At 39.7% G+C, this 26,316-nt stretch overlaps 1 protein-coding gene across 1 annotated transcript; it reads right to left on the bottom strand.

Annotated features, from left to right (window-relative positions):
• Positions 1-3,471: 3,471 nt before the first annotated feature.
• Positions 3,472-25,237, bottom strand: thbs4b (thrombospondin 4b). The gene is made up of 22 exons (XM_075455194.1): positions 24,990-25,237; positions 18,226-18,423; positions 16,444-16,694; positions 16,229-16,331; positions 15,979-16,061; positions 15,827-15,878; positions 15,565-15,716; positions 14,651-14,788; positions 11,878-11,955; positions 11,629-11,781; positions 11,414-11,518; positions 11,218-11,325; positions 10,809-10,968; positions 9,843-9,961; positions 9,511-9,563; positions 9,216-9,409; positions 7,792-7,970; positions 7,232-7,280; positions 6,955-7,151; positions 6,661-6,833; positions 4,997-5,136; positions 3,472-4,692 (listed from the first exon to the last, which is right to left on the bottom strand). The coding sequence occupies exons 1-22, from the start codon at positions 25,060-25,062 to the stop codon at positions 4,634-4,636; spliced, it is 2,817 nt and encodes a 938-aa protein (XP_075311309.1). The 5' UTR covers positions 25,063-25,237; the 3' UTR covers positions 3,472-4,633.
• Positions 25,238-26,316: the final 1,079 nt, after the last annotated feature.

Raw genomic sequence — 26,316 nt, 5'->3', positions numbered from 1 at the left:
TTTATTTTTATCTATTTAATATGTATTTTGAAGGAGTGATCAAAGCAGATTTAACAAGGAGTTTCCCACTTTCACATCCCCAGTCACAGTTCTATTCACAAGAGCATCAGTGTGTTTATGTGATCTTGAAAGCAATGAGTCTCTTGATCTTTCAGCTCTGCTGGTTGCCGTTTTTTTCTTCTGTGTGACAAAACTTCAAAGAGTCAACAAACATGACAGCCGCCCAGCACAACTCGGCAAACAAAAGCTATAAAGTGTTCAAATACAAAATGATCAGTAACCTCTCCTATGAACTGTTTTCTGAACCATGTGTCCTAACATGACTCTGCTCACAGCACTGTTCACTACTGTTGAATCTTAAGACAACAAGCAACACTGTGGATCTAAACCTAATCAAGCTCTCCGTCAGCTTCAACAAACTTTTCACATCATTCACAAAACCTTTTGGGATTTAACGCCAACAAGACAAAAATCATAATGTTCTCAAATGCAAGATCAAAGCTCCTGAATGTCCTGACTATCATCGCTGTTCAGAGCTTTGGGGATGAGTCAGTGTTCCAATACAAATACTCAGGAATCTTAGTTGGTGTTTCTTTCTCTTTAAACCTTTGCATTCAGCATTTGGTGAAAAAAGTAAAAACATTTGTTTTTTTCTTTGAAATCAAGTCTCTTTAAAACTGAAAAGAGACTTGTCACTACTTTTATATCTTTGCTGGATTACAGGGATTTTATTGACATGCATGCAACACTCACAGGCATTAGATACAGTCCACCATGGAGCACTGAGGTTCATCACAAACCTTAAAACCCTTACACACCACTGCACACTATGCTGGAAAAAGAAATTTAAATCTCAAAGGTGGCAATTTGCTGGTTAAATAAAGGTTTGATAAAATGAAAATAAAACTTCAGACTGTGGGGTGGGAGTTTTCTCTGAACTTCCTATTAAGGTTTGCTTACCTTCCTATTACATCTGATGATAAATGAAATAGAGACCTTTCTATTTTTCTGCCGGCCGACCACGTGTTTATTTTCTTCTGCAAAAGGGTCAGTCAACACCATTCAGCGTTCATGGTGAGGAAAGACTCAGGACAAAGGGAATCAAAATCATTTATACCTGAGGAAGGGGCGGGTTGGGGGTTGGGTTGTTTCTAACTTCTCTGAAACACAATTAGTGTGTCTCTGCACATAGTACATCAAGCAAATGGTGATGTGGTTTGGAAAGTTGGTTGTGGGGGTTTCTAAAGCATTTCTAAGAGACAGAATTTACCATAACAACTGCCATGTTCTTATTGCACTGCACTGCAAATCACAACATGCAATAAAAACATAAATCTACAGTTTATTAATTTGTTTGTACTTTGATTTGATAGATACCACAACATTTGAAGTGATTTTCTTTTTTTTTCTACACACCAACTTCTTTGCATTTAGAAAGTACAAACAATTCTAGAATTACAAACACAAACACAGCACATGTAAAAAGTTCAGAGAAAAGCGTGTGCACCATTGTGTTACATCACTCTTCCTTTTCCTTTCACATCTTTCAATATTTTGGGAACAGAGGACACTAATTGTTGCAGGAAACTATGTCCATTCTTGCTGAATATAATGTTTGAGCTGCTCAGCAGTCTGTGGTGTTAGTTGTCTGATTCTATTCCTTTTGATTCACCATCATTTTTTTCAATAAAAGACAGATTTAGACTGTCGTCAGGCCATTCAAGCATACACACTCTGTGTCTATGAAGCCACACTGTTGTAAGTTGTGCAGAATAAGGCATTGTCCTCCTGAAATAACTACGGACCTCCCAGGAAAAAGCAACAACAAAGTTATGACCCATAAAATAATATATATATACAAAATAATTACCTATGCATTATTGTTACGTTCACACACATGGAAGTCACCATGGGTACTGATTACCCCGCATAAGATCACAGAGGCTGACTTTTGCAACTTTCTACGGTAAAGATGTGGATGGTGAGTTTTTTTTTTCTTCTCAAAAGCAACTTAGACTTTTACTCATCTGACCATAGAACGCATGTCCACTGTCTTCTATCCCTCTGGGATGAGCCCGTGTCCAGAGAACTCTGTGCTGGCTATGGCTTCTTCATTTTGTAAAATAGTTTGAGCTGGATGTAGGAATAACTGTGACCACATACTGTGTTATGTGGATACGGTTTTCCAAGGTACTCCCAAGCTAATGCCGCAATATTGATCATGGCGGCACTGCAGTTCTCAAGCAGTGTCACCAGAAGTCTCAAAGGTCATGACCATCCAGTAGTGGTTTCCGTCCTTTGTCTTTACACGCCGGGAGTTTTTTCCCAATATTCTGCACCATAGTTGTTTAAAGACCAAAGTTCTTTGCAATCTTGCATTTTGAAATATTTCTTTGGAACTTATTGATTATTCTCTGATGGAGTTTTGCTCAAAGTGATGAACCTGAATCCATTTTGGTTGGAAAGTCCATACCTTTGGTGGATGCTCCTTTTATACCCAACCATGACACCCTCACCTGTCACCAAATAATTTGCTGATTGTAGAATCTTCCAGAACGGTGTTACTTGTACACTTTATAAACTTTTCTGTCTATCTTTGCATCTCTCCCAACTTTCTTTGTGTGTTGCTGGCAATAAAATTCTAGAGATTTTCTGAAGATAATTTTCTTTGTAGCTGTCTCTGTAGAAATATCTTTAGTTTGTTTGGCAGTTTAGAAACCTTCCTTGCATTTCTTATAATGAGGTTTGTAGCTGGTTGAGGCAGAATATTTATGAGTTTATCCTATGCAAGTCTTAAAAGGTTCTGCCAACACAGCCTTTTCCATATTTAATCTATCAATAAATAATCAGTCAATAGATCAAGTTGTGCAGTATGTACACAGACTTGACTCCAGACTTAAAGCAAAGGATTTATTAGTTTATATGTATCAAACACATTCAATGAATTCAGGTGAAATCAAGTTTTATCATTTCTATTTAAAGCCCACTTATATTTTTAACAAATACATAGAACATGTATCTGTTCATTTAGTGTCATGAAAAAAACAGAACAAGGTAGTTTTTTTCTTACCTCACCGTGTTGAAGATAAATTGCAGATCTTTCAACCAACAGCTAAGTTTAAGATCTGCACGATTCTTACCTTTAAAAACAAAAGAAAAAAAAGGAAAAAAAAAAATTCCTCATTGCTGTCTCTTTTCCTGCCTGGAGCTGAGACCAAAGTCTCTCCATGCAGCAGCTAATCAGGGATAAGAGTGTTCTCATTAGGAAAGGATTTCCTGATGAAGCAGAACAGTGGCCTTTGTTTCTGGGGTACCACTGGGAAAAGGAGACTTAGGAGGAAGTAGGGGACTGTTATGAATGGTCTCTGCAATGTTCTCAGTAGGTTCATTGGTAGTACGAACATTTAAACATGGTAAACATTTTCAAGTAATAAAAAAAAAAAAATCAAGCCTTTAAATCAGCATCAAAGGTAAATTTGGATGTATTTATTTTGACCGGGTTCACAACTACATGAATATGAAATGAACAATATCTTAGGGCTCAAATGATGGAAAACAGCACTTCAGTGAGGTTTACCTCAGTCATCTCTACTGAGCAAGACAGGGCAGAATAACTTGTTCATCCTCTCCATAAAAGGAGTAAAATACAATGTTACCCATATATGATGGTGCTGGAAACATCTCAGATCCAAAGCAGCTGTGTTGGTATTTTTCTAGAGTGCATGATTATAACACCAGATACGAGCTAGAATATCAGAAACATAATTAGAATTTCCTTCAACACATTTAGAATATGTTTAGATATGTTCTGCTTCAATCTTTCATTTTTGAAAGATAAGAAATAACCTAGGAAACCAGAGCTACACCTACATGCAGTGACAGTGCTGATAGTCACGTATACACGTAGCTTTTTGGGGGTTTTTATGGTACAGACTTGATTTTATTGTATTATTGCGAAACTAAGAATATAGTGACCTTCCCCGAGTTATATCTAAAGTGCAGCAGAAGAAAACAAGACTCCGGAACACGAAGCGACAACTGAGCATTTTAGATGAAAGCGGAAATAAAGTAAACTTTAGCTTCCTTCACACAGCTCAAGTCATCTGATTAAACAACTAAAAGTTGGAGGACAAACAACCGTTTCATCAATGACTTCTGCTTTCCTCTGCAGGATGCAAAGTGTATTCTGACACATACATATCGACGTAGATGCCTCAAACCTGGCTCATCTATCATGTTTATTAGATCCTTGTTACTGTTCATGATTTCTTCCATGGCAAGTATCAGTATAACTCTTTTCTTTTTTAAAAAAAGGACTTATATAGTGTAAATCACGAGCTGTTCTATTTGTTTTTACGTGTTTCTTTAGTTACTGTGCCACATCATGTTACATTGGGTTTAGTGTAATTCTTTATAACTTACAATATTTAGCATAATAAGCTCAGCTGGAGACTTTTAGTGATGATTAAACTTAGACAACACTTTTGGGTAAAATGACATACAGTACAAAGATTGTGGTCATGTTTGTTTAGAAATTGTACACATCAATGCATACTCCCATGCTCTCACACACTTATACACCCACACACAGATGCATTCTTTGTAGATCTGGTGTCGTATATCCGCCTCGACTTTAGATTGAGTCGACAGCATGCTGAGTGCTGAACTCCTGGAAATCCTCTGGGATGGTGTCTGCGGAAGTGACAAGGCAGGTATTATGAGGGAAGCTGAAAATCTAAAACCTGGTGAGGTCAAACTAACTCCCCTCACAGCCAAAGTCTTTCTCCAACAAAATGAATCACAACACTGTCCCAGGCACAAAGGAAATAGGTCATGGAGGAAAATACAGTAGGACTCCTGAGTTGAGTATTGTCCATAAAGTTTCGAGGACTTTGGGGAATAAATGAAACTGCGCTGAAACTACTTGATGTTTCTGGCATTTTATCATTTTAATAAACAGACAAAAATAACAGTGTACTGATGTGTGCTTCCATACCGTTGCAGCGATACTTCAGATTGGACCAGATGATGTTTTCTTGCGAGAAACAGAACACACCGAGTCGTCCTCCTCGCATGGTCGTGTCAATGGTCACACCAGAGTCTGCAACCAGCTCAGTCCCCTCATAAAACCGTGCTCTGAGCAAAGCACATGTAGAAATTATTATTCTTATTCTTTAAACCTCTGTTTTGGTTTTCTGGCTAATAGAAGAGATAATGGACTCTGGACAGCTGCAAACAAAAGCTATAATATACAGCTTAACTTTCTGTCAATTTGAGAATTTCTAATTCATTTGAACTTTTGTTCAACAGATACCAAAGAAATGATTTTCACTATGTTCGCCGACTAAATAACAAATGTAGAATTTGATGGCAGAAACACAAAAATCTAAACAAAAAAATACACATGTTACATATCTGTTCCTTTTAATTACATTTTTAAATGGGTTGCAAACTAATAATCTGACTAATTGTTACAGTTTTGCTGAGAAATCTGTATCTATTCTCGTAGAATACATGATCTTACATGATCAATCTTCATGATGATCCATTTTCAGTAGAATTTTGGACTGCAGGCAGGCCAATAAAGCATGAACGCACATTCTAACATACCATGTGTATAAACCATGCTGTTGTAAGTTGTGAAGAACGAGGTCTGGTATTGTGCTGCCGTAATAACCACAGGCCTCCCAGGAGAAAAAGTTATTTTGATAGTGGCATGTACTCTCCAAATTCCAATATACATCTCTGCAACCATGGTGCTTTCACATGTCTGAAAGTCTTCCATGCTATGGACACTGATGCACCCATAAAGCGTCAGAGACACTTGCTTTTGCACTTTTTGCTGATAAAAGCCTGGATGGTCTTTCTTATCATTGGCATGTAGCACTAGGTGTCATTTTTTTGCAAAAAGCAGCCAAAATATGATAACATATGATAAGCGAACACGTCTGCTTTCTTTTACCTTTTCTTTTAGCTCTTATACTTGGCAGTGTTTCTGTGCAGATATGAAAGTAGGATCCCTCACTGTGTTGCACAGTTTCAGGCTGAGTTCTGGAAACATTAGCAAGCTATTTTGACTGGGAAGGGTTTTTCAAGGCTCCCCTAAGTCCATATGGCTATACTGATCGTGGAGGCTTGACAGTTTCTCCTGAGAGCTCGAAGGTCATGTGTTACTAACTTTGATGTGTGTAACCTGACCCGGCTTTAACACACTGAGATTTCCCCAGACTCCCATAATCTTTTCTCAATATCATGCAGTGTAGATGCTGAATGACCAAAGTTTCTTTCAAATTTGCATTGAGAAATATATTTGTTTTAACTGATCATTGATTCTTTGACCAAGTTTAGTGCATCGTGGTTAGCCATGACCGATTCTTGGTTGAAAAGCAAAGCTTTGGTTAGAGGCTCCTTTCATACCCAGTCCTGACATCCTCACCTGTCACCAGTTAATCAGTATTGTTTTAGAGCTGCACATCCAACAGTGGTGTTCAACTGTGTTGCTGACATCAAATTTTTTGAATTTTTTTAAATACAATTAATTTTGTCATATGGAAATAAACTTTGCATATATAAGAGAGTACTCTTGATATTTTTTTCTATGTTGTGCTAAAAGGTTGACGATGAGCACTTGTTAAAGTATCCAGAAAAACTTTGTCATACCTGATGTATCCAACCTGTGGACGGTGCTGCAGGTACCAGCGGTAGGACACCTTGTCCTTCCAGCCCACATTTCTCGGGTCCTTCCACAGCAGACGCACCTGGTCGTTGGTGTCTCCCGTGTGCCACAGTGAGTTTCTCAAGTGCTCCCCCGGGCCTGATTTAGACTTCACAGCCTGACAAGCAAACAGAGCAAAGTGAGGTGCGATGTGGAAACAGAGACACAATGGAAAAGCATAAATGTAAAGGTGTGATGAATGTGAATCCCCTGTTTGGGATTTGCAACACGGCTTTCACCTTAAGCTGGATGCCGGGCTCAGCCACAGCTCTGAAGGGTGTTGCCTGCCAGTAGGTTTGTTCAGTCTGCTTCCACATGACCACATAGAAGGAGGACGAGTCCTGATAACCAAAAATGAAGCCTGCGTAGTCGTCATCAGTAACTGTGTTCACGTGAAATGTCCCCTCAAAGTCCACTCCACTGAAAGCAGTGTAACCTGACACAAGACAGTGAAATTAGTACATAATCTACATTAATACTGTTTTTTTATTAACTCAGACAGGATGTGGATCCTACCAACAGCAAGTCCCGGGTCACTATTCATTGTCTGAACAATTTCCATTCCCTGTTTGGAAACAGGAGAGAAATGATAATGATCAGCTTTGTGCTCTAAAATGAGCTTTGCATCAACTGAATGTAAATGTTTGGCTGTGCATTCAACTACATTGTTGTCAACCATTTCATCATTTCAGCAAAAAGTGGCAAATTTACAGATTCAGCTGTTACTTGCAACTGGAGTTATGTGTTTAGCCTCAAAGTGCGTGATGTACAACTCTGCTTTTATGTCTGTTTTTCTTAATCCTCCCCTTTGTTCACCAGCTACTGACTGAGAGTGTTTTCAGAGGTTTTCTGTACAAAACAGCTACCCACTGAGACCAGAAACTGCAAGAAGAGCTGTAAGAATGAATAAATGCTGCATAAACAGAGAGTAGGCGAGCTATTGATTCAGGCTGTTGTGATTCAATACAAGTGAATACTCCTTTCACATTTCTTTTCATAATTTGATACATATATCTATAACAAACACAGTAAGCTAAAAGTCCAAAATAAAGAGTCTTAGCAGCTAACAATCTCACCTGGTTCAAAACAACCCAGTTCGGGTCGATCTGAGCATCTCCTTCGGGGTCCAGCACCACTGTCTGATAGGCCCTGAAGTCAGTCAGGGTAACCTCTGCATTCTCAGGACAGTTATCGATCCTGTCAATGACTTTGTCCTGGTCAAAATCGGACTCGCACAAATCTCCAACACCATCATCTGATGAGCAGCAGCAAAGTTTAAAGTAAATAAGACAATGGGATTGTTGTGACATGAGCATGAGAATGAGAAACTTCTTCGGTAATCTGACTGTTGCAATCTTTTTGTAAATGAATGTGTTGTCAGAGCTTTTTTCACCTATAGTTTAGACTGACTTCCCTCATTAAAGGCTTATATAAAAATGTTAAATGTCTTTGTTTAGTGGGCTGAAAATAAAACATCCATGCTGTCAGGACATGGGCAGGTATTAAAGTTCACTGTGCTCAGCACCTCATAAGTGGCACTCATATGGAAGTATTTTACTGAACTACAGTGCTTGATCATGTAATGTGCAGTTCCAAGTCTGTGTAAGTGATGGTCACAACCCACAAGTCACACGATAGGTCAGGACCCACTAGTCACGTGATGACAAGTAGAAGTTACATTTGATATACAGCCACTTAAAAATGTCATCAAATTTCTAATTTGTCTCTTTTCGCCTGATCCCAGACTTGGTTACAATGTCTAACTAACAGAACTAGACAGCTTAAATCAACATCTTATTTATGGAGAGTGAATATAAAATAATATTAAGGCTGTGTTATTTTGCAGAATGGAGATGTCTGTTTTTGAGAGCACCATTTACATTTGTCAAATTTCCTCAAAGATAACAGAGGTTACAAGTCTACAGTGTTGTCTAAAGTCTAAAAAAACAATCACTGAATTTCCCAGGTCACACCCCAACAGAAAAAAAAACCCCAACCGTGGTATGTTTTGGCATCATTAGGACGAAAAATAACTTTTGGGCACCTTTTGCTCTGGATAACTGAACGCTGCCGAGAGCATTGCTGTCTGGCTTGATTTGGCTTGATACTCTGCTCTTATTTGCTTCACAGACCATTTAACACACACACTGTATCTATCTAAGCACTATCTAAGAGCCTTGAGATGACATTTGTTGTATTTGGCGCTATATAAATAAAAATGAATTGAATTGAATTGAACACTGTCACAGTAACTAATAAAATTGGCAAATCCATGCACCAAAAAAGTCTACTTGATCTACTCAAGGCTGCCAGTTCAAGATCTGTGTGGGACTAAAATTGTACTAGAAAAACATAAATGTCAGTTCATGCAGAATGAGGATCCTTAAATCAATTAATCCTCAGCACAGATCTTGTTTTTAGCCAAAGATCTCCACAGCAACATGTGAACATACGCTGCTTTCATTGTGTGGTGGATTAGGTGTCAGATATCGAAACTCACTGTTGTCATCAATCTGGTCTGGATTTGGCACGAGCCTGCAATTGTCTGGCCCCGGTGGTAAAAAGTCTGGGACGCCGTCATTGTCATCGTCATCGTCACACTCGTCTCCCATTCCGTCTTTGTCTGTGTCCAGCTGGGAGCTGTTGATCACGAGTGGGCAATTATCCTTGGTATCCTGGTGACCATCGCCATCACTACGGGGGAAGTGACACGGTGACATGACAATAATAATAAAAAAAATAATAAAGTGGTACTAGAGCTTCAGATAAACAACACAGTCTGACTGGGTTATTACCTGTCTTGGTTTGTGTCACAGGAGTCTCCAACCAGATCGTTATCAATATCAGACTAAAAAGACAGCATCAATGCAAACGTGTAATTACTTGTGACAATTAGTTGTGAAAAAAAAAAGAAAAAAATTGCTTAAAAGATTTTCTAGGACTAATGCTTTAAATGGATGAATGGTGTGAAAGGAGGAAAAAATACAACCAATAATACATAACAATGCTTTGATTAGAATATTTGTAATTCACAAGTTTATCAATTGTTCAGTGTGAACTTTTGTACTGTGTAAATGTACTGAGCTACTTCACAATACTGTTAGGCATTCATCTGACTCTGAGAGACCTGGTTTGGGTTTGGGATGTCAGGGCAACTGTCGCATGCGTCTCCCACTCCGTCTCCATCCCGGTCCAGCTGGTCTCTGTTCTGGACACGTTGGCAGTTGTCAAGGAAGTTCTTCAGACCTGTCCACAGTCAGCCCCAGGAGATAATTAATGTAATTGTGACTTCCTGCATGACAGTTGGAATTATTTGTTTCCATTTTTTCTTTCTTTTTCATGACAGTAAAGTGAATATTTAAAAGATATCATTTTAGTTTTTATGGAACATCTTTAGACCAACAAACTATTAGATTGTCATGAATATATTAGCAGATAAGGTTTTGGTTAAGTGTTGCCGTAGCACCTGTTGAATTGTCATCAGATATGATTCAACGGGCTGATAAGAGTGATGCAAGCATGCACATCCATTCGTGTGTGATTGAGGCTTGGCAACAACAACCGCAATGTGTGACGGACATAACAATTTCAGCCTGCTCTTTTCAGTTTCACCACTAAGAGGCACTGTTGTATTTGCTGTGCAGGACAGAGTAGTTTGTGTTCTGATGGCATTCTTTATTCATCACAAGGAGGCAGCAACTGCACCATGAATGCACGAAGGTCAAGCAGCACAAACATCAGCGGTGGAGGAGAAACTATCTTCTGTCCTGTGGGGGTTTTAGAGGTGTAATCATACCGGCGAATGATCAAAGCTTGTATTTGCTCTGGGGTCAGAAGGCTACTGGCTTTGACTTTTTTCTTCTTTGCAGTGCAGCTCTGCCTCATCTGGCGTATTAAAACATTATTACTACTACAAAGTGATACATTTGGTTTAGAGAAATGAGCAACTAACTCTAACACATTCTGTATGATCGGATAATGTGTGGAAACATGAAGGAGGGTGCAGAATCACAAGTCATAACACTGAGAACCTTCAGTGGTGCTGATTATATAACATGAACGTCAGTGTTAGTGACGTAATTTCCCTCCGTACCATCTCCATCCATGTCGTCGTCGCAGGCGTCGCCTTTGCCGTCACCATCAGTGTCTCTCTGGTCAGGGTTCTTCACTTTAAGACAGTTGTCACATGCGTCGCCGTGGCTGTCCTCATCACCGTTCCTCTGGTCGACATTGGGCTTATAACGACAGTTGTCCTTAAACAGAGAGAACACAGAGGTCTCATTTGCATCCCGTCGCTGTATGTTTGCAAATACGAATGTGTGTTCAAGGTGAAAGAAAAAAGCTTCAGTTGCATCCAACTATGTAAATGTGTGCTGCTTGAATTTGTCTTGTACTGCATCTGTGAATTTCTCCCTTTTTACAGACTAAACAGATTAACTGATGCTGAAAAGAATCATTTTTGGATGTCATTTGATTACATTTGTAGAACTATTTCTACCAACCTGCTCATTTAGAATACCGTCACCATCTGCATCTTCATCACACGCGTCTCCCATGCCATCCCTGTCGGCATCCTCTTGGCCAGAGTTAGGGACGTACATGCAGTTATCCTGCAAAGACGTGTCAGGTAAACAATCTCAGAAATGTCCTTTCCATCACAGCAAAATTGCATTGGCTGATGATTTCCATATTGCTTGCCTTTCTACAGTGTGAATCCTTGCATTTGAGTTTCTCATCTGGATATCCATCAATGTCAGTGTCCTTCCCACACAGGTAACCATTTCCGGCCCAACCAATGCCACACTGACAAGACAAATGAAACACCTTACAGAAAATGCACTAGGACCCCAAATTGTGTGAAAGGGTAGCATATAGGCTATGGTACAAGTCTGTGAGGGGTGTTAAAATCCTACCTGACAAGTGATGGACCCGTCTCTTTCTGGAATACACTGAGCATTGATATCACAGGGGTTGGTCAGGCTGTTTCCACAGCTGATCTCCGGCTTACAGCCCTTCACCTGATCACCTGTGAAACCCGATTTACAGCTGCCGCAGTGATAAGAGCCCTATAGGGGGGATTAGGACAGCTCTATATGAACTTCTTTGAACAACGATTGAAAAGTCACATAAATAGTCCAATGAGCAATGTGCAGATTTCTTACCGCAGAGTTGTGACAGATTGAGTTTGCAGCACAGCCTCCATTGTCTGGTCCTTTGCATTCATCAACGTCATCACAGACCTGAATTAGGAAAAAAAATCAAGCAAACGCAGCAAATAAGTTGTTTTTTTTAATTGGTTGTTTCTATTTATATTGCATTAAAAAAAGAAAAATACAAAAAGGCAGAGGATACCAACGGCCCTGATGACAGAGCTTGATCTTCCCATACTGTATCTGGAGTCAGTAACACTTATTTTAGGAACAGAATTAGTATTTTGAGCATATGGGAAGTTATAAATGTTTAACCACTGATGCATAATACATTTTTACGTACCACTGAGGGCTACAATTTGATGTGTTGAAAAATAACTACTTCAGACTTGAACTTTTTCTGAACTGAGTTATTTTTTTCCCATACTGTTACAAAATGTGCCTCAGCTAGCTTCTGCCTAAATCTCAAAGAGGTTTGTATAATTTGAACGTTATCTCATGATAGTTCACCGTTTTTCTGGGTTTTTCTTTAAAATCAGAGTTCATTGCCAAATATAGCTTTGGATTTATCAACATTTTTAAAACATTGATACAGCTGGCTGCTCCTTCTTCACAGGCTTGGTTCCTTTAAAAAAAAAAATCCTCATCACTGATGCACACTTTTGTACATTCAGAGTAAAAAGCCTTTCATATTTAAAATCTTCCAAGTTTGAAAGCAAAATTCTATCTGTGACCATGTCATTTTAAAGGAGCAGTATATTGGGAAAAAAAAGTACATCTAGCTATAAAGTTGCAGATTGCAACCAACTGACCAACCATCCTTTGTTTTGCATCCAGTGAGATTCGATCCTCTGTTTACATCAGGTCCTGTGGGACCTAAAGCAAATCTCACGGGAGCAAGTGTGGCTGAAAATACAGCGGGAGCAGGCAGGAGTAAGTACCCGGGTATTTTGATAAAGGCATATTTTCTAACCTTCGTTTGCAAAAAAAACTAGGTGCACACAGCCCCGTTTTTAAAAAAAAAAAAACACGTCTACATTGATCCGCATAAATACGCTATCAAGAGCTGTTAAATTACGCCAAACCTGACAGTGGCAGTGTTAGAACAATGAGAATTCCACACAAGCCAATCAGAAGCCTAATAGAGAACCGCGGACAGGAAGAACTTCCGGATCCTTTTCAAGAAGAAAATATGGCGCCAGGCTCATGTGTGTGGACTGATAGCGAGACTGAGCTACTTTTACACGTTGCGCTGGACTATAAAACTGCTAAAGCCGTGAAAAATGTCTTTGTTGTTCAATACATTGTATGACTGTAATTTTCAAAATCACACAAGCGAGTATAGCTCTCAACAACAGAAATGCTACTAGTACCTCCATGCTTGCCAGATAAACAATGGACGGAGAAAATGGCGTTTTCACGCTAGCATTCTGCCAACATGGCGGATAGGGGCGGGGCTCTGTACTATGACGACAACTCCTCATTCCATTCCCAAAACTCCGTTTTTGTCTCTTTCAACCAGTTTACACACAAACGCTAAACGGAGTTTTTAAAAAATCTCCACTTTTGCCGGAGTTTTTTTTTTAGCTTCGTTTTCGGAGGAAAAAACTTTGTTTGTGTATAAACGAAAGGCACAAACGAAGGGAAAGGTCTTCGTTCATCAAAATACCCGGGTATGTGTAAACAGCAAAGCGATCCTGTGCAGTGCTCCATCAGACTGGGAGCATGAGCCAACTTTATCACTTGAATTTTTTTCTTTAATTTAAACAACTTCATCCTAATTGTTTAATTGCCTTAGTTGTTACTTTTATCATCTCAAAAACACCGATGGTTATTTTACTAAACTCTTAGTAAATATAGGAAAAAGTTGGTATCTTTCAGGGCAGGACTTCCTTGTTACTGACGAACTGCTGTGTGGTTTGGGTGTTCGTAATATTCCGAGGTTGCGTTTTCCACTTACATAAGAAAAGATTACAAAAAGTGAAATGTGAGATTCAAGGCTTTAAAATGATCATCCAGCAACAAGTGTGTGATGTCTAGGTCCGTCTTTCCGACACAATCTTTGAAGAAAAGAAAGTCATTAAAAAGCTAAAAGAATTTGCTAAATTAGTTTTTTTTTTCATGTATTAAATGTAAGAGTCATCAACTCTCTCTATATATGAAAGTGGTTCTTTCAGGGAGGTTTTCTTTTGAGATATCCTTCCCGAGCACGTTTGGTTGTTTCAGAGGGAGGGGGTTGTGGTCACTGTGGTTGCTAATGTTTTGAAACCCTTCCGTTAAAGTACATTTTGTCACCCTTCATTGGTCCCCCAGCTGCCTGGGGCCCTGAGCTCTTGCCTGCCTTGCCTGCTCACAAGCTGCGCAACTGCATTCAAGTCACATTTATGAGTCATTATTTACTTTTAGCCCTGTTTCCAATACACTTTGTTCTTCGCCTTTGATTTTGTTCTCGTTTTTTTGTCATATTTGGACTATTTTGGGAGGACTGAAAATCGTTAAAATGAACCCACATGGTTGCCAGTGATATATTAGTAGAGTTTAAACAACTTGCAGTCTTTTGGAAACACAAAGTTATTCCTTAATCTTTAATCTTATCCCCTTATATAAAGTATGTGTATTGGTACACTGAGTCTATATGATCTTTAGTGCCAAAGTTTCCTTTTGCACAATCACAAATAAAACCTATTGAAAAATAAAGTGATAATGATTTTGACTACACTTCTATTTTTTATTTTATTCATTATTCTCTTTTTTCTCCCCCCCGATGTTTTACACAGTCTTTTACCTGTTTGTTGGTCTGAGCAAACAAAATGCCCACACCCTCCACTGGCAGGCCGATGTAGCCCAGCGGACAGGCGTCACAGCGGAAGCCCGGGGCAGTGTTCACACACTTCACTCCGGGGAAGCAGGGGTTAAACTGGCACTGCACAAAAAAAAAAAAAAGAAAAAAAAGAGGACATGAGCTCTGCTGAAGCAGCAGAAATGTATGTGTTTCTCTGAGGGCTTTTCCCCAAAAACTTTTAGGTCTGATGACATTTTTGCTCATGTAAAAAAGAGGATGCCGAAGGGGCCAGCTGTCAGAAAAGAGTTCAGTGCAGACAAGAAAAGACACTAGTTATAGAAACCTCTATCTTTATTTGACACATATGCACCAATGCTACCTTTGGTACCACAGAGAGCCCTCAGACCTGGTGTCAGTTTAATGGTCCTGCTGCCTGATTCTCTTTGTAACTACCTGAAATATGTCAGGGAATTTTATCTTAGACCTTCAGAGGCCTTGGAAATCCAATGACACATAACAAAACCAACCAAGAACAAGAACAACAACAAAAAATAGAGTAAATATACACCTCCTTTTTACACAGACAGTCACACACAGATATTTAGGTACCAAATATATGCGTGAAACATGCTGGCACCACATTTATTTAGGACACCCCTCGAAGAGGATTAGTTATGCTCTCAGCGGTTTATTCACAGTGGTTTTCATGTGCATCCAAGACCAGAATATAAACCTGATGCTACATATATATATATATAAACATATCCATACTGTAGCCAAATATATAATCTTATATGCCAATAACCAATGTACTAGATCACAACAGTTTGTAAAAGTGTTATTAGTCTGAAAGTCAAATTAAGAGTCATTGTCACAAGGGAAGAGACATATAAACACACACGCATGTTTGACTTTACCTCATCTACGTCATCACAGTTGAAACCGTCGCCGGTGTATCCATCAGGACAGGGTGCACACTCCACACCATCTGCTGTCTCCACACACATATCATTACGGAAACAGACGCCTGGGCCACATTTTGGTTTCACCACCTCAGTACCACCCAGACCTTTACACGATAAAGAAAAAAGATATCTTTTAAAAAATCTTCATCACGGTCATTAAATCTTAATACTAACGTACGAGTTGTTGACTGAAAGGTAATGGAGGGGATCTTACCACAAGCTTGACACTCTGAGATTGTGTTTCTGAGAAAGGAGGTCTCTTTAACCTGGAATGGATCAAATATAAACAGGTTTGTATGCAGCCAGGCTGTCAGACAGGGAGGTCAGGGATTAAGTAGTCTCAGAGGAACTGTTCGATGTAGTTACCTGCTGAATGAGGACGTCTTTCAGCTCATTTATCACCTTTGTTAAGTCCAGCATTTGATTGGACAGCTGCTTGGTGTTGACCCCTAAGAGAGAGGGACTGTTATTTTTGTTTAAGTGGAACAGAGATGGATATTCTCGGAGTATGCTTCGTCCGCTCAACACTGCGTATTGTTTTCATATGGCTCAGTAGGAATCGTGGGAAATGTTTGACCCTCTTTGTGCACATTTATTTGCACACAGAAAATCTTACCCAGAGTTTGAACAGAGTCTCTTTGCTGGAAATGGCAGTTTTGCAATGATGCAACATTCTCAAATGAATCCCCAACCACCAGCTTTAGCTCATCTAAGCTGTCCTGTTACAATGAAAGAAAAGTGGACAACCGAGCCATTTGTAACCTTACAAAACCATTGCTGAGACAAAGACGTAGTCATCATTGTATGGAAATATTGTCAGTGACAGATCACCTGCTCTCTGGTTTGCATGGTCTTCAGCTCTACCGTACCAAACCCTGCTGGCAAACCCTGGAAGGCAGCGGGGAGATCCCTAACTGTCTCTACCAGTCTGCAGTCCAGATGCAGCTCCACCCCACCTGGCCCCTGGTGCTGCAGCCCCTTCAGGTGGAACAACAGTCGGTGTTGTTGGCCATCTGCCAACACCAAGTTGTTGAAGGTAACGGAGCTCATCCTCTTGTCGCTCCGCTGGTAGCGTAACACAGCTTTGAGAGAACGTGACAGTGAAAGAAAACAGTGAGAGCTTTACAGAGATAATCTAATGTGGAGGACTTATTCATCCACTTTACAACTGCAGTAAGATACAGGTACAGCGAAAATATTTGACATCTTTATCACCTTTGCTTAATATGGTAAAAAGCATGTAATAGCACAAAACACAGCTGAGGCTGCTGAGAACATCATCAGTCTGATGTCCAACTTGAGAACAAGGAGGGAAATAAACGTCCCCCATATTTGATTTTAATCCTTAGAAGCTTTATGAAATATTTGGCGGATTGACAGGCTCGCGTCTTTCAACCTAGCTACAATGGCTAAACCATAATTATTTTATTTTATAGCTAATTTTAACACTTATGGTCCCGAGATCTCTACTCATTTTTCACAGAGATGAATGAACAAACTTTTTAGGATTTTGCTATATTGTCATGTTAACCTGGATATTCAACAACCATTAAGGTCTTCTCAGATACTGTGCGATTCTTTTCAACTTTTCTTCCATCCAAATTTTTGTTTTCCCCAAAGCACTGTCCCATAAATAATTTCAAACCAAAAGTGAATGATCTTTTTTTTTTCAAGTGAATTCTTTCTCCTCCACCAGACAAATTATTTTTTGTGTTTACCTGAAAAACAGATGGAAGAAGTCTGAATTTAAAAATATTCTGTTGATTAATATTTCAACTCAAAGCTGTGTTTACAACCAGTAGAAAATTTTCATTCAGTGACTTCTCTTCTCTCAACCCTGCACGAGTGTTTTACACTGACATGGTGCAGGTAATCTGGAACAATTTCTAGACTGAACTGTCCTGCCTTTGTTGAACATTGCATATTCTTTTTACATAAAACAACTGCTGTGTAGAAAGGGTTTCAATGGAGGGATGCATAACATCACACCACCGTTTTGATACGGTACATACAGTACTTTCCAAACAAGCATAAATCCAAATCTCATTTATTCATATTTTGCTTCCAAGGAGCCTGACTTTCTTGAGATCTTTTAAAGTGTTCTGGGTTTTCCATCCAGTCCATCACAGGGCCACATAGAAACAAGCGAGACAAACAACCATCTACGCTCACACACACTCCTGGGGACAATTAAGAGTCACCAGTTAACCTGACATGCATGTTTTTGGGCGGCGGGAGAATTCAAGTCAGTACTTTTACCTGAAGAATGTATCCTTCTGTTTCATAAGCCACTCATTATTAAACCGTAAATCCTCCGAGCATAAAAATAGTTTCAATCAGTCTGAGCATTGATTGTTTTCTTTCTTTCTTTCTTTTTTTTGTTTTGGTAAAAACATGTGCAGCAGAAACATAATTGGTGAGTGAGATGAAAAATTAAACAAGGCATTAATGTTGCAAGCCACAGAAATAAATAATTGAGCTCAAATGTGCTAAACTGCACTGTAGAAGTGCAAGGAATAGTGTTATGATGGTTCACAATGCTTCTACTTGCAAATGTAGAATTATTGTATGGTGAGGCTTTGAAATAACAGAGTCTCGTTCGTGTCTTCTTACCTCGGTTGAGCTTCCCCATCACTGTGAACTCAAAATACTTGCTGTTGTCCCTGGGGTTGTGCAAACCAAACACAGTGGTTCCAGTTTTGGGCTGCAATTTGAAGGAGGTGAGGATGAAAGCCTCATTCACCCCTTGCTCAACCAGACCTCCCTGAAGCAGGTCTGGCAGGCAATCAGGAGAGGTGAGCAGATCATAGACTGTTGACAGGAAACCAAGAAAGATGCGTTAACGCACATGAGCAATGGATGATGAGATGTGAATATTTATAACCTGCAGATTCACTCAGTTGGACTCAGAGTAAATACATCCTGAGTCAACATGAAAAAGGATGATTTTGACCCAGTGTTTGTTAATTTTGTGAGAGACTCTGTCAATTAGCAAACCTATACTTGGCAGACTCAGAGGAGATAATCACAAGATTTTTTTAGTCAATCTAGAGCTTTGAACTACAACTGTTCTTGTCTATTATGTTAGATCTATAAAATGCATTTGAACTTTTATTCACAGGCACAAGTATGTCAGAATTTTGACATACAGCATCGACTGACAGGAAGAGAAAAATGCCAAAGAGGAACAAAACACTTATGCTCACGTTAGTCTCCCTTTAATAAAGTGAGCTGGGCAGACCACAGGAGGATGTGCGTGGAATCTTTAGTCCACCATCTGCACACATCATGAATACACAAGTGCCATAAAAGCAGTCTGCAAGGCCCACTGTTGTGAGGGAGCAAAATTGCTCCCAAATGCTCCCAGAGACTGGTCGTTATGAGCCAAGATCGCCCCTGATGAGTTTTCTCTTTTCTTTTCAGTCTGGTCACTTCTGTTTTTTTTTTAAGGCTAATATACAGTCTATAAGTACATGTTGGTTCCAACCAAAAGTGCCAGCATATATGTTTTGTAATCATTAGACAACCATTTTATCTTATTCTATGATTGAACCATTGAAAATCCAGGGTAACAGAAGAAGCTCAGCATATGCTTCATGCCCTTAGAGCTACTGTACATTACAAAGACATTCACGCACATGAAGCGCACAGTTTCGTTGTTCATAAGTCTTCTGGACAGAGGGCTTTGGAGGGGTCACTGGCATCTTACACAAGACACCCTGACAAAACGCCTCATTTCACCCCCTGATTAACCTCACATTTCAAGCTTCATAAAACTTCTTTAGCTGAAAGCCATAAAGTAACCCAGCATATTGTTCTTTCTTTTCCATCTACATATAAATCTGCCACAGCTAGTTTACTATAAAGTAAACAAATGGTTGGCATTCTTCATTTTAGTGCTTTACAAAAAATCCACACTTGAGTTTGTTTAAAGAAAGCTCAGATTTATAGTTGCAGTATTGAAAATATCATGTCAAACGTTACCGATGATGAGGGAATTATTTCATCAACATCAGAATGTAGCTAACATAAACAGTGAAGTTTCGTTACGCCATTACTCGGCTAACTAATAAGGGCAGACTTCCACTATATTTCAGGACGCAAAAAAACATACTGTACATAAATCATTTTATGATCTCATTTTCACTTTTTGTTTGAATAAAAACAGTTTTTTTTGGATATTGTGGGAAACACATTTTCACCCCCAATTTGGCTCATGTTGGTCAGTCACATTTTGATGTACTGAACACCATCATTTTTCAGCATACAGTGTGCATTTGCATCATGCCAGGTGAGGTGTCATAACGATAAATGCCATTTCAGCAGCACATGTATTGTGTTTAGATGTTTTTTTTCTTCTTTTTTTTAGTAAGGGTGCACAACCTATGTTTCTTTCTATGTTGGACAAGATTTTCTGGGGTAGTTAGAAAAGTTTATTACTTTTGACTGGATTGCAAACCATTTCAGAAGGACTGAGAGTGAGATGCTAGCTGTTTTGCAGTCAGTTAAAATCTTTTTCTCCATGAGTTGTTGCCATCAGTTTCAGGGCCTCCATGTTAGACGTTGGAAGAACTGTGTGTTTCTGTAAAGAAACAGTTAGTTGTGCCCACTCTTGTAGCCCCAGAGTAAGCACTCTCATTGAAAATGAATGTGTGCAACCAAGTGTTGTGTTCCAATTGTTGCTGGAGCGGATAACTGAGAAATACATGCAACTATTACAGACATTAGACTAAACGTTGATTAAACACTTTCCAATTACATCTTTCAACAGTGATGTCTCCAGTGGAGAATATTTGACCACACTCTCATAGTGTCTATTTGAGTTACATTATGTGAGTTAAAGATCACGTTGTTTAGGCCAGCAGAAATTAGTTGAAAATATAGCACCAACATATCGTTTCTTAGACTTGATTTGACAAATCTGTTATTTGTTCATTCATATATACTCCCATTCACTTTCTGTTCTGTGAGTCTCCATGAAGTTCATCCATTTTTAAGCAAAAACTCATTTTATGTTGGTAGAGGGACACAAACTTTACTTTTTTTTTCTTTTCTTGGTAAATCCTTGTTGAACCACATGGAGACGTTCATGGTAACGTATTCTTGTCAGTGGTAGGTTTTTATTACCTGACTCCCGCCCTCTGGTATTCGCATACCATCTGGGACGAGCCCACAACCGACATGATTTCAAATGGGGCTATTTTTTCTAAAACTCGTGTATGTGATTGGATGAAGAATCTGTCCATCATCTTGACTGACACGCCACTTCAGCCACTCCCAATGACTCAACCCGTGACGTAGCTCCGAGTTTACCTGACTCCCGCCCTCTGGAGCATGAATGAGGCGGCCATAACGCCGCCATAAGGCCGCCCATTCATCCAAAGTCCCACCCAGCGATTAATGATTGGCTCTGAGTATTTTCTAATCGGACGAAACACATATGACTCCCAGGCTCCTCAGATGGTTGTGTGAGGAAAGGGAACACCCCCGCGTGTAGTTGGTGAACGCAGCCAGATGACGTGAGTCAGGTTAAGGTTTTTACACTATTTGCTGAAATTTTAGGCATCATTCCACTAAGCTTGAAAGTGGACATAGAAAGGGTCTGTTTCAGGACAAGCTATGATGTTTTTTTTCAACCCTTACCAAGAAGTTTAGATTCCTAAAAAATTCCCAAGTCACCCTCTCAGCTACACTTCCTACCTTTCAGCGGTTTCTAAACCGCTCCACCAAAGAAAACAAAAGGTTGGATTTATTCTATGTTATTGTCAAAGATGCACACAGCTCCTCTGCCCTACCTCCATGAGGAAAATCAGATCACAATCTGGTTCTCCTCACCTCCAACTATACACCCATTGCTAAGAAGCAACTTGTCACTGTACGAACTTTGAAAATATTTTCTCAGGAGGCCAAAGATAAACTGCAGGGATGCTTTGAATCACAGACCGGAATGCACTCTGTGAACCACATGGAGATGAAATCAATACCATGACTGAGTATGTGACAGTTTACATCAACTTCTCTGTGGAGGGTATTATATCCCCAAGGACAGTAAGGTTAATAACAGACTGGATCACCAGCGACCTGAAAAAGCCGCTTAACATAAAAAAGAAAGCCCTGAGGGAGGGAGACAGGACAGTTATTGAGGACTGTTCAAAAACAGTTTAAAAAGAAGACAACAGAGTGCAAGGAGGTGTACAGAAAAAAGCTGTGAAGAAAACTGTGAAGAAAATAATGTGAGAGATGTGGGTTCAGGGATTAAAAAGATCACAGGCCTAAAGGTGAAAGAGGCTCAGACTGATCTCAGTTGTAGCTCCTGACGCAGCCTCACTAACATCTCCCCCCAATCAGGACACAACTGAAACCTTCTCTGCCTCCCCCTTCAGACTATGTGTCTCCAGCAGTCAGGTTAAGAAGAACCTGGTAAGACTGAATCAGAACTAAGCTGTTTCAGTGCTGTAGAAGACATTCTACCTTGTTCCCATGCCTAAAAATTCTCATGCATCTGCCCTCAGTGACTACGGGACCAGTTGCTCTAACATCCCACATCGTAAAAGTCGTGGAGAGGTTGTTATTATTGGTTCATCTACATAAACAATGAAAACTTTCAGAACCCACTACAGTTTGTTTATCGTCTTGGATTTGGTGTTAATCTCCCTGCTTCAGTGAGCCCACTCTCATCAGAACAAAGCAGACACCAGGGTGGGGATCATGTTCTTTGATTTCTCCAGCGCTTTAATACAATTCAGTCTACCCTGTTGTGTTAGGAGCTCCAGAAAATACAGGTTGATGTCACCACAACCACCTGGATTATTGAATACCTGATAAACAGACCACAGTTTGTGAGACTGAAGGGTTGTGTGTCTGAGAAGATGGTAAACAGCACAGGAGCCCCACAGGGGACTGTACTCTCATCATTTCTCTTCACTCTGTACACCTCAAGTCTCCAGTACAACTCAGAGTTCTGTCATCTACAGTAATGGGTGTATCAGTGATGGAATAGCAGCTGAGTACAGGGAACTGGTTGATCACTGTTTGGCATGGTGTGAGAACAACCACCTCATCTTAAACACAAACAAAACAAAAGAGGTGATTGTGGATTTTAGGAGGACCAGGGGAAAGCCAAACATTGTGTCCATCCAAGGTGAAGAGGTGGAGGAGGTTGAGGAATACAGATACCTGGGGGTTTACCTGGACAGCAGACTGGACTGGAATTGCAACATTGAGGCTGTCTTAAAGAAAGGTCATAACAGACTGTACTTCTTGAGGAAGCTAAGGTCCTTCAGTGTCTGCACCAAAATGTTGCATATCCTCTACAAGCCTGTGGTGGAGAGTGCAATCCGCTCTTTACAGTCATCTGTTGGGGCAGCAACATCAGACCCAGACTCAAACAAACTTAAGAATGCAGCCCAAGTTGGTTAACATAAAGAACAACACTGACCATCCGTTAACATTGTGTTGAAACAGTGGATTGTGATCAGTTTAAGGCTTCTTCATCTCCACTGCAAAAAAGAAAGATACAGGAGGATTTTCCTGCCAGCAACAATAACTGTTTATAATGAAAGCTTGTAATGATTGCTTAAAAATCAACAACTTTAATATTTAAAGTATTTCTATATTTAATATGAAGGGTAAAAAGTATCTACAGGTCCAGACTACCATTTAACAACAAAAAAAGATTTTTTTTCTCCCAATTTGTCATATTGGACTATTATTCGGGACATTTTAACAGTCTTAATACATGTTTCGGTATTTTCAAACTGTCGGGTGACAACAGTCAACGTGTCAAATCAAACTGGTCTTGGACTCTTAATTATATACTTTTTATTGCAGTTATTTCATTCCAATGCTGTTTGGTTTGGCAATAAAACCACTCAGTTAGGTTTAGGAAAACTTCATGGTGTGGGTGAAAATACCCTCTTTCACATAGTTAATAAAATCTTGGCATTCTGCAACAAGCCTCTCCAACATACCTTTGGTTACCCTGTTGACTCATCCCACAACAACACAGAAAATTTGCCGACTCTCTTGTGACACGTATCTAAAAAACTGAAGAATTCTATTTGATAGCACTGCTTTGTTGGTGAAATGAATTAGAGTGAACCACGAGCTGAAACTCTGCAAAGCTGATTCATGTGACAATTCCCTTCAAAAATTATCTCTTTTATATCTTTTACATTATTTTCTTATCTTTTCAGACTTTATTACTGAAAAAATATCAATTTTAAGACACTTTATGCATTTACTTTGGCCCTGAGCAGGAAGTCTTTGAGCTCAGATTAGAATCGATTTCAAGTTCCAGTAATCTCAGCCACCAATAAAGTCATCCTTGAGATTTTAATATTGATCAATAGCTCCAATCATTCTTAAAGACTATAATGGCTGCTTTAAAATGGTCTCCCCTTTTTTCCAACACAGTGAGTTTATGTCATGCAGACAGCCACTGGCAAGGGAAATGATAGATGATGAATCTTGTTGGTCTGGACTTGTTTTATACATAACATCAGGCACTTATTACCAAAATATTATAAAGATTAATGGGTCCTAGAAATGTACACCATCGGTCACCTCGAGTGCTTTGTACGAAGCTGATAAACCATAAACTCCAACATTTCCACACGTCGTCTGCAACTGCAAAGTGTTTGTGTGTGACCTTGGGCAGAAGTCTGTGTGTGCCTGCGTGTGTGTTGAAGACAGAGAGTGGAGAGTGTGATTTGAAGTTCAGTACTGCACCCAGATCCTCTTGATTATTCCCATGCGTGTGACCTAGCTGGAACTTTGTTTAAATTTATGCAAGCCAGAAAACAGAAACCCCTGAGCTGAACTAATCAAGCAGATCTGGCTGGTTGGCTATGAAAAGCTTTAGAATTTTCATAATTCTATGTTTTGGTGAGCTTTCTTACTTCTTCTGCTCCCTGTCAAAAACACAAAAAAATTATTCGACTGGCTCATTTCCTCAGCAACTGACAGGGATATTTAGCATTTTATTTGTACCTCAGTGAGTGTCACTCATCGTGTCTAATCCTTTGTGTTCTCTGGGTCTGCAAATGATATTCTCTTTCACAGAGTCTGCTTCATCCATTATGCATGAAACTCTTACATAGTGTGTTAAAATACAGAATGGTGGAGCTATTCAATCTTTTTTGACTGGTTCTAAAGGTAAAGCACTATATATCAGCAGGATGTCAAAAAAATACACCCCTCAAAAAAAAAAAAAAGTGTTGAATTTTAAACAAAAACATAAAAAGAGGTTTAAAATGTGAACTCATCCCAAGCACCAACCACAGCTACTGCAATTGGTAAATGCCAATCGATGTGATACATTTTTTAAAATTGTTATGATGTGAAAAGCAAATGAAAACACTTAAAATAAAACTCACTCAGAGCCTGGGCTTCCACGTGCAGATTTAATAGCAGCTGCGAGGCCAGAATAAGGGCTGTCCACACACCCATTTTGTCCTTCCAACTGGTCTCAGATCTGCAGTATTTCTGTAGAGATGTCTGTATGGCTGAGTGCTGTGAATTAAAAGTGAGTCAAGGCTGTCATGTCCAACCTAATATAAACTGTTGACTGTTTTTGTGAGTATGTCTGAATTGTGAATGTGAAGAAGGGATCGTAGGAGTGCTATTGAGGGAGGAGCATTAGGGCCAGAACCTGCTTTTAAAACCTTCCTCAGACGGCCCCATGCAGAGAAGGAGTGATCAGGGAAAACTCTTTACATTGGCTCCTACTGGTGGCTACTTATTCCCACAGGCTTGAGCAGCTTTTAATTCAGTCACAGATTTGGCTACCAAAGTTATGTTTTCTACTAATTTGAGCCCAGAATACTTTTAGTCATGGTTGGGGTGAATTTTCATGTTACCTCGAGCAGACTCTCTGAAAAATAGACATCCTTTAACTTTCCTCAGGGATCAAAAGTAACACATTTTCCCGAATGCCTAAATGTTCCCCTTCAATATTTAGGTAAAGGTAGGAAAGGGTGCTCATGAGCTTATGCCTTAACAAGCCATGTTAACTGGCTTCAGACAGGCGGCTGGCCAAACGGAAAGCAGGTCGTCAGCATGTCTGGCACCACACAACTTGCCGCATTTGGCAGAGATGAGGAGTTTCAGACCTTAATGATGTTTGTCTTGCCTTTTGCATTCTCTTTTAAGCCACCTACGTCTGAGCACAAGGAACAAAGAATCCCTTTTAAAAATACTGGAATCCTTTACTCTTACAAGAGTCTCATTGGCCACAAGATGATGTTCCCATAAATACGGATAAACACAGGTATCTATAGCAACAAACAGCAGCAAATGAGTCACAGTTTCCATACATCTAGCACAGGTTAGTCTGTTTAAAGCTGCTCTGATGTTTCGTTGAGTACTGATATGGATTTCATCCAGGACACTCAGGAGTTTATCTACCCTTCAACTGGTTTTCAGAATGATCCATCATAAGCGAAGAGTTCTAGATTACAGAAAGCCCTCACAGACATCCATGCACGGTCAGCAGCTGCGGCCAACAGACCACATCAGTTTGCTGGAGGACCTGGGCTGAGTCACATCATGATGTGGTTGATGAGGTCAGACAGTGAGCGCTGCAGCTGGCGATGAGATAAAACCAAATCCCAAATGTGTCTGACACCATCTCCTGAGTATTTTTATTCGTGCTACTGATATGACCGAATCCTGAGACTCTCATACACACTTTCAACTAAACGG

This window comes from Odontesthes bonariensis, chromosome 22 (genome assembly GCF_027942865.1).
Source record: "Odontesthes bonariensis isolate fOdoBon6 chromosome 22, fOdoBon6.hap1, whole genome shotgun sequence".
Taxonomy (NCBI): Eukaryota; Metazoa; Chordata; class Actinopteri; order Atheriniformes; family Atherinopsidae; genus Odontesthes; species Odontesthes bonariensis.
The sequence above is the reverse complement of the archived record's forward strand: the minus strand, read 5'-3'. Positions and strand labels throughout refer to the sequence as shown.